Below are 9,489 nucleotides of genomic sequence, written 5' to 3'. Positions count from 1 at the left end.
GCTGTAGATGCAATCCACCTTTACCACGGGCGGATGCTGCTATAAAACAGGAGGGTGATATTGTTCGGTAGCTATAGATATCTCTATAAACACTATAGCACAACTCATAAAGAACATGTGTTTGCGTGACAAAAATATCCCGTGTGACGTCACCAGTTCAGTGACGTGCACTCTGACGCTACACCCCCAAAGACCGCAAATAGGGTTATATACAGTATATATATATATATTTGGCGTGTTGATAATATAATAAAGAGAAGGCATAGGAACATTTCCAGATTACATCCAGTTCAATTCCTAGGGGACAAACCTTTACTTGAACACAGTACCGCCCATAGCACTACAAAGTGGTATAACTATGAAGACAGTAGCATGGGCTATTTATAAACTCCAGGAAAGAGAAGTCGATGCTGTGTACGTTTCTACAATACAATCCTCATGTTTGTTATTTAAAGAATATATCTCAGGATATATATATATATACACACAAACAAAGACAGCCAGGTCCCCTTACAGAAGTGTGTGGTCCAGTGGTTAAAGAAAAGGGCTTGTAACCAGGAGGTCCCCGGTTCAAATCCCACCTCAGCCACTGACTCATTGTGTGACCCTGAGCAAGTCACTTAACCTCCTTGTGCTCCGTCTATCGGGTGAGAGGTAATTGTAAGAGACTCTGCAGCTGATGCATAGTTCACACACCCGAGTCTCTGTAAGTCGCCTTGGATAAAGGCGTCTGATAAATAAACACAATAACAAATAATAATAATAGTGTAGGGTATTGTTTTTATAGAGAGTTGCGAAGTCGCTGCATCGCTTACGATTGCTTTCACACAAAATGCAAATGTCAAGCACATTTTTGCAGATCAGTGAATACAAATCTCTGCAATTGACACACACACACATTAATAGAGTATACACCATGATAAACCATGGCCTGACAATGACAGAAGCTGGGCAGAGGTTGCAGGCGAATCTCAGCCGATCCTCTGTTGCATCAATTATAAGGACTTTCATGAATGAAAACCTCATGGAGGTGGAAGGGTTATGACCACCGGCCTCAAGACCAGATGTCTTTGCTGGATGCAATGAATGCTGGCTGTGAGGACATCACGGCAGAAGATTGCTGGGGATGGCTGCGGCATGCGAGAAGGTTTCCCCCCGTCGTTGCATTGCGAGGGACAACATTAGGTGCGATGTGGATGAACATCTGTGGCATAACAGAGAGGAGAGGCTGGCTGGCCAGTGAGACGTTACAATTGATCCTCTGTGTGTTTTCTTTCACACTTCTATAGTTTGGACCACCTGCCTTTGTCGACTTATTGGATTGATATATGACACTGTTGCACTGTTTGATGCGCTTTGATTTTGAAGCATGGGTTAAATACTTAGGGCATTTTGCAGTTGAAACGTGTTGTTCTGCTAAACGAAACAGAGTTTGGAGGTTTGTATTGTTTTGAAAATGTGAATACTGTTTCAAGAATTGCGTTTAAGCAGTCGAGAACTATAAATCACACGATCACCCCCGAACACGACGCTGAATCACAGCCTCGAGCCTGCCAGAGAGCCTTCCTTCAACTCTTTCTTAACCCCGCATATTTCTGTGCGATTTATCATTCCAATTAGTTTTGATTTGACCAGGTTCCTATCCGTCCAGCTATTTTATAACCCATATATGTTTTTTTTTGTTTTCAAAGTTATGGCAAGGCAACTTCTCCATAGAGTTCACACACACTGTTTAAAAATGTCTAAAAATTCAAATAAAAATCACCTAAAGGGATAGATCGATCTATCTATCTATCTATCTATCTATCTATCTATCTATCTATCTATCTATCTAATCTATCTATCTATCTATCTATCTATCTATCTATCTATCTATCTATCTATCTATCTATCTATCTATCTATCTATCTATCTATCTATCTATCTATCTATCTATCTATCTATCTAATCTAATCTAATCTAATCTATATATAGAGCAGTGTGGAGTAGTGGTTAGGGCTCTGGACTCTTGACCGGAGGGTCGTGGGTTCAATCCCAGGTGGGGGACACTGCTGCTGTACCCTTGAGCAAGGTACTTTACCTAGATTGCTCCAGTAAAAAAACCAAACTGTATAAATGGGTAATTGTATGTAAAAATAATGTAATAAATGTAAAAAATAACATGATATCTTGTTATAATTGTAAGTCGCCCTGGATAAGGGCGTCTGCCAAGAAATAAATAATAATAATAATATAGACTTTGATTCTTGAGATGCCAGTGGTTTAGGAGGGTCGATACGTTGCGATATAGGGAGTGCCTCCTGCACTATAAAACCTGAAGCCGATCCTGCCTCTGCATCACAACCACACACAGCAAGTGTGAGAGCCGAGGAACTAAAACTGGACTGACTCAGACACACCCAACTTCCATAAAGACACGAAAAGGTGAGTCTATACATCTTATATATAACACATGAAAAATACAAGTAATTGATAAACTGAAAACTCACTGTTTTAATACTTAGCCTCAACATTTCGGCTCTTTGTTTTAAATAGCTTGGTAGACTGATGTTTAATTTAGACCTAGATCTAGATATATAGATATAGATATACACAGAGCTGAGAAACTGAACGATCTTACTAGGTGCTCTTACTCGTATAAGCACGTCTTTACTATCAGCTCAGCTGCTCTCAGTCGAGCTCGCTCGTACGTGTCATTATTTACTGTAGTCTCTATTTTGCTCTGATTTTAAATTTATCTTATTTTCTACTGATTTGACTGGACTTTATAACTGCTCTTGTGTATTGAGATATTCTGTATTGAGATATTCTGTAATGTGATATTCTGTAATGTGATATTCTATAATGAGATATTCTGTAATGTGATATTCTATAATGAGATATTCTGTAATGAGATATTCTATAATGAGATATTCTGTAATGTGATATTCTATAATGAGATATTCTATAATGTGATATTCTATAATGAGATATTCTATAAAGAGATATTCTGTAATGTGATACTTCCTACTATGATATTTTGTAACAACTGTAAGTCGCCCTGGTTAAGGGCGTCTGCTAAGAAATAAATTAATACATCAATAATAATAATAATAATAATAATAATAATAATAATAATAATAATAATAATAATAATAATAATAAATCTAGTTATATACCATGATCGGTACTGTAATATCTATCTATCTCTCTATCTATATAACAATAGATCACCACTGTGTACCGTCAGCGTTATATCAATACGATATATCGGCACACTTCAGAGTACAGCCTTATTATATTAAACAGTGACAGAATAACCGATACGCACTAACCGAAATGCGGCGGCAGTCAGAGGTTCTGGAAGGTAGGCTACTGTAGAGACAGGCTTATATATTTCATAGGGAATCTGAGCAAAACTAGAATGCGAGTCGAATGAATAAACCGAAAGGCAATGCAGCCATTCCTACCAGGCACAATGCACTGGAACTGGATCCAATTTTCTCTCAATTAGTTATTTTTTATTAAACGTTTCACCCTAAACAATTTTATAATATGGCACTTCTAACACATGCAATTCAATACGTAGGTAATTCATATATATATATATATATATATATATATATATATATATATATATATATATATATATATATATATATATATATATATATATATATATATATATATAGCACCCTATATTTGACGTATTCTAATATATAGTTAAATATCTACTTTAAGTATAGCATTGTAATTGATAAGACCTCCCTGGTTTACATGATACACCGCATTAGTGCATACGTGAGTACAGCCATGTACAAATGCACTGAATTCATAGATGATGATGATGATGATGATGATGATGATGATGATGATGATGATGATGATGATGATGATGATGATGATGATGATGATGATGATGATGATGATGATGATGATGATGATGATGATGATGATGATGATGATGTAGGGCAGCAGTGTGGAGTAGTGGTTAGGGCTCTGGACTCTTGACCGGAGGGTCGTGGGTTCAATCCCCAGTGGGGGACACTGCTGCTGTACCCTTGAGCAAGGTACTTTACCTAGATTGCTCCAGTAAAAACCCAACTGTATAAATGGGGAATTGTATGTAAAGAAATTATGTAATTGTATGTAAAAATAATGTGATATCTTGTAACAATTGTAAGTCGCCCTGGATAAGGGCGTCTGCTAAGAAATAAATAAATAATAATGATGTAGTATTTGGCAGACGCCTGCTTTATCCAAGGTGACATACAGGTGTTACAGGGAGGTACAGGGTCACAGTGTAAGTTTAATAAATATATTAGATATGGATGCTGCCCCACTTCTCTGGATGTCAGGACTGCCCAGTCCCTGACCACCTTCCGGCGCCTCCTGAAGACACACCTCTTCAGACAATACCTGTAAAACTCAACTCTCCCCTTCATGACTATATATCACTCTGCCTTTAATGCCCTTTAACTTGCACTTATCTGCTCCCTATTTTACTGTATTTGATCCTGCACTGAACCCAGTCTGCAGTATCTTGTATTTCACTTGCACTCGTATTTAACCCTGATGTAACTATCAACACCGTTCTCTGCTCTTGAGCTGCCCCGATATCAGATCGTACTGTGTTTTGTATTTGCTCTTATTAGGACTGAAGTCATTGTATTTTGTATCTTGCTCTTAATTGTACTGTAATTCTTGATATGTATTTTTTGTATACAACTGTAAGTTGCCCTGGATAAGAGCGTCTGCTAAGAAATTATATATATATATATATATATATATATATATATATATATATATATATATATATATATATTAAGTCATATATAAGTGCAATAGTATGACTGAAATACATATGAACTGGGAAGCAACAAGTTAGGATTACAAGTTATATCTACAATGACATCCTGTGTTCTCAGGTGCCTGTGCATTATGGTCAACGCCAAGAGAGTGTGCATCTCGGTTGGACGGCGCGGGTTTACCGTATTCTTCGCGCTGCTCGTCCTGGGAGGGCTGGTGTGGGCGTACGTGGCCGGCTTCCAGCTGGTCTCCAATGAGTTCAACATCATTTCCTTTGGGATCTACGGGGCCGTACTGGGGATCCACATCATGATCCAGAGCCTGTTCGCCTTCCTGGAGCACCGCAAGATGAGGAAGGACAATCTCAGCTGCAGCTACACCAAGTCGGTCGCCCTCACCATCTCCGCTTACCAGGAGGACCCCGAGTACCTCCGGGAGTGCCTCCTCTCGGTCAAAAACCTCCAGTACCCTCCGGACAAGCTGAAGATCATCATGGTCATCGACGGCAACAGCCCGGATGACCAGTACATGATGGACATGTTCAAGGAGATGTTCGGGGAGGGCGTGGGGACCTACGTGTGGAAGAACAATTACCACTCCTGGGACCAGAGGGCTGCCCTGGAGGAGTCTCTAGGGGCTCCCCCAGGAGAGCACACCTATCAGAATCCAGACGAGCTGGACTACAGGGAGGTCGAGACGGACGACCCGCAGAGGCTGGACGTGGAGGACCTGATCAACAGCAAGCGCTGCGTGTGCATCATGCAGAAGTGGGGAGGCAAGCGGGAGGTCATGTACACCGCCTTCAAAGCGCTTGGGGACACCATGGACTACGTGCAGGTGAGAGACGCTATTCCATCTCATTCGTTCTATCATCCCTTATTAGATAAATAGAGTCAGCTGTTCTGTGCACATCACACACACACACACACACACACACACACACACACACACACACACACACATTAGAAATGTTTTTAACGTGTTTGTGTCTGACGGTCTTCTTTCTCTCTCCTTCCTCAGGTCTGCGACTCGGACACCAAGCTGGACCCCTTGGCCACCCTGGAGCTGGTGAAGGTGCTGGAGTCTGACGAGCGGTACGGGGCTGTAGGGGGAGACGTGCAGATCCTCAACCTCAGCGAGTCCTACATCAGCTTCATGAGCAGCCTGCGTTACTGGATGGCCTTCAACGTGGAGCGCGCCTGCCAGTCCTTCTTCGACTGCGTGTCCTGCATCAGCGGCCCCCTGGGTAAGAATTTCACCCGCTGAGTAAAGAGCTGAGGTTCTTATCACGCATTAGAGAAGCAGCCCATCAGGACCAGCACATGTATGGTGATCCATGTGGCGTGGTGACCCCTGCGTACTGGGGTAGTGTCTCGTTCTGCCCCTTGTAATGAGCGCTGTGCTGCTGTCCTTCTTCTAGGTCTGTACAGGAACGATCTCCTGCAGCTGTTCCTCGAGTCCTGGTACAATCAGAAGTTTCTGGGCACGCACTGCACCTTCGGAGACGACAGACACCTCACCAACAGGATGCTCAGCATCGGATACGCCACCAAGTAAGTGTCACCCATTGTTCGATCCCTCCCTACCACCTGTCCATGAAAACTCCCAAAGACAGGAGGTGCTGTAAACATTAATTGACTCAAGATGAGTAAACCTAACTTGGTAATCAGGCAGTCGCCTGATTATTTAGAATTGGTAAAAGAATAAGAAGAGGTTCAGTGACTGGAATTCTCTACTCCACTCTCAGCTGATAAAGTGTGAGTGATCTCTTTGTGGTTTTTATCACTGTGCATGTTTGGAGTAGACCTTAGCCTTGGAGGTGGGTCCTCATCATGGCGCTGTTAGCTACAGCAGGCGGGCAAGGAAAAAGTAAACCCCCCGTACGCGAGGTCTGAGTTTTGAACCGGCTATCCCCTCGTTTCAGGTACACAGCGAGATCCAAGTGCTACACCGAGACCCCGGGCCAGTTCCTGCGCTGGCTCAACCAGCAGATCCGCTGGACCAAGTCCTACTTCCGGGAGTGGCTCTACAACTCCCTCTGGTGGCACAAGCACCACCTGTGGATGACGTACGAGTCCATCGTGACGGGGATCTTCCCCTTCTTCGTGACGGCCACGGTCATCGTGCTCTTCTACACCAGGGGCCTGTGGGACATCCTGTGGATCCTGCTGTGCATCCAGATCATCGGGCTGATCAAGGCTCTCTACGCCTGCCTCCTGCGCATGGACCTGATCATGGTGTTCATGTCCCTCTACGCCGTGCTCTACATGACCAGCCTGCTGCCCACCAAATACTTTGCCATCCTCACCATGACCAAGAGCAGCTGGGGCACCTCGGGGAGGAAGAAGATCGTGGGGAACTACATGCCGCTGCTGCCCTTGTCCATCTGGGCTTCGATCCTCCTGGGGGGCTTCTTCTACGCCTGCTACAAGGAGAGCCGCGAGGACTGGACCTCTCTCCCCAAGAAGGCAGAGATCCCCTACCTGATCTACGGGACGGTGGCCTACGTCTGCTTCTGGATCGTCATGATCGGCATGTACTGGGTGTTTTTCCGACGGTGCTGTCGGAAGAGAGCCGATTACTACGACATCAATGTGTGAGACTCCGTCTTCAAAGGGCGGAGGTCTGTCTGGATGATGTCGTCCCTGGCACTGTGCGGTGGATGATGTCATCACCGCATCACTTCCACACTTACAGTGAATAAAATACCTCTGGAACTGGAGGACGGACTGGGACTTTTCCCTGGGACCAGCGACTGGATTGTCTTTGTAAATATTATTATTTATTTATTAGCAGACACCCTTATCCAGGGTGACTTGCAACTCTTATAAGATATCACAGTACAAAGATATCACATTACAGAATATCAAATTACAGATAAAAGCAGTTATAAAATACAGTGAAATCTGTAGAAAATACGATCAGATTCAAATCATATGCTGCTGCTATGCACCGCAGTTGTTATAGAAGGTTTTACAGTTCAATGTATCCTTATTTATTGGGGTTTGCTTTAGGGATCATGTTGATTAATTGAAACTGGTAGATTATTTTGGAAGATGGCATAAATTGAGAGTAAAAAGAGGGACTTGTTAATTATCTTCCAACCGGACATGGGAGAGTTTGGGCAACAAAAAAAGGGGAAAATGTTTATCGAAATGCAATATTCATATGTAAGGCTGAACACAGTGTCAACGACCAGAGATATGTATATTTAAATATGTTATGTCAAAGCGAATGAACTTTCGTATGTGATGGAATGAGAGACCCAAGTGTATGAATGTGATCACGCAGATCAGATTTCTAGTTTTGATATTTATTTGTTATCACAGTTTAAATACAGTTTTTTTTTGTGCAAGTTTTTTTGTTCTAATAAATAAAACTATTTTTTAACAGGAAGTTTGAGACTTGTTTGGAAGATTATTCTCTACATGTCCCTTCACATCAGTGTTTACTTGAATTAATTCCTCACCAGATTTTCTTATCATTTTTGGCTTGCAGTAAAGAATGTTCCACTCTAAAAATAATAATGAAAAAAACACTTATCAAAATGTCCACACAAATGTCCTTTTTGAAGTCAGCCAGAAATTAACGCCCGTCCATGCATGCCAGTCTTTTAATTAAAAAAAATTATTCACAGCTATCTCTAAATGAACAGGAAGTTATTTAGAGATATCTCTAAATGATCATTGGACTTGTCATAGCAGTAACGGTCCTGAGATTGAAAAAATAGGGGTGTGGCAAAGGCGAATAGGCTGGATTTTATTATTAGCAAAATTGCACAGGATCCTACACATTTGCTTTGCCAAACAAAGGAACTGAAAATATTAAAAAAAAAACCCAGATGACGTCACCCATCGCTCTGGGGAGATTTCATATGGGGGGGAGGCTCTCTTGCCTCAGCATTTGGCTTGAGGCTGTCTTCATTACACTGACCCCTCCCCCCTGCAGTCTGCAGCCACACCCAACCTCCAACTGATCCCAGCGTAAGAAAGATTAAGCAATTCAAATCGTCTGAATATGCTGTCTGATTCAGCAGCAACGCCTCATGAGCAAAGGAAATACCAAAAACAACAGCAACCTGTTCCGTTCTTGGACAGCCTTGTAGCTAACAACAGCAACGCCTGCGAGGAGTGATCGTCCATTTTATTCTCTAATAGCTCTGAAGAGGACCCCATTGCGCAGTCTCCTTCGGGCTGGGGTAGAGGTTAGGTTTAGGGGTAGGGGGTACGTTTAGGGGTAGAGGTTAGGTTTAGGGGTAGGGGGTAGGTTTAGAGGTAGGGGTTAGGTTTAGGGGTAGAGGTTAGGTTTAGGGGTAGGGGGTAGGTTTAGAGGTAGGGGTTAGGTTTAGGGGTAGAGGTTAGGTTTAGGGGTAGGGGGTAGGTTTAAGGGTAGGGGGTAGGTTTAGGGGTAGGGGTTAGGTTTAGGGGTAGGGGGTAGGTTTAGGGGTAGGGGGTAGGTTTAGGGGTAGAGGTTAGGTTTAGGGGTAGAGGTTAGGTTTAGGGGTAGGGGGTAGGTTTAGGGGTAGGGGGTAGGTTTATGGGTTTAAAGTGTAAGCTACATATGACTATCTGTTGGGAGGCTGCTAGGTACCTATTGGCCCATTCCGATGTATTTCACTATTCTGTAGATATGAGATAACTTATCCTAGTGGGACCCTCTGACTCTACTACAAAACAAAAATGTGTTGTTTTTTTCCCCCCG

General features: G+C 42.7%; 1 protein-coding gene across 1 annotated transcript; it reads left to right on the top strand.

Annotated features, from left to right (window-relative positions):
* The first annotated feature begins 2,346 nt into the window (after window positions 1–2,346).
* Window positions 2,347–8,184, top strand: LOC117434057 (hyaluronan synthase 1-like). Its single transcript, XM_034056597.3, has 5 exons — window positions 2,347–2,424; window positions 4,908–5,625; window positions 5,809–6,034; window positions 6,209–6,341; window positions 6,713–8,184. Exons 2-5 carry the CDS (start codon window positions 4,921–4,923, stop codon window positions 7,386–7,388), a joined length of 1,740 nt encoding a protein of 579 aa, XP_033912488.2. The 5' UTR covers window positions 2,347–2,424; window positions 4,908–4,920; the 3' UTR covers window positions 7,389–8,184.
* The last annotated feature ends 1,305 nt before the right edge of the window (window positions 8,185–9,489 follow it).

Source organism: Acipenser ruthenus, unplaced genomic scaffold (genome assembly GCF_902713425.1).
Source record: "Acipenser ruthenus unplaced genomic scaffold, fAciRut3.2 maternal haplotype, whole genome shotgun sequence".
NCBI lineage: Eukaryota > Metazoa > Chordata > Actinopteri > Acipenseriformes > Acipenseridae > Acipenser > Acipenser ruthenus.
The sequence above is the reverse complement of the archived record's forward strand: the minus strand, read 5'-3'. Positions and strand labels throughout refer to the sequence as shown.

Bases quoted from the DNA above. Each gene is read 5' to 3' on its own strand.
- LOC117434057 (XM_034056597.3), top strand. From the start codon at position 4,921: ATGGTCAACGCCAAGAGAGTGTGCATCTCGGTTGGACGGCGCGGGTTT. The intron at 5,626-5,808 runs GTGAGAGACGCT...CTCCTTCCTCAG, and splicing joins ACACCATGGACTACGTGCAG to GTCTGCGACTCGGACACCAA. The intron at 6,342-6,712 runs GTAAGTGTCACC...CCCTCGTTTCAG, and splicing joins AGCATCGGATACGCCACCAA to GTACACAGCGAGATCCAAGT.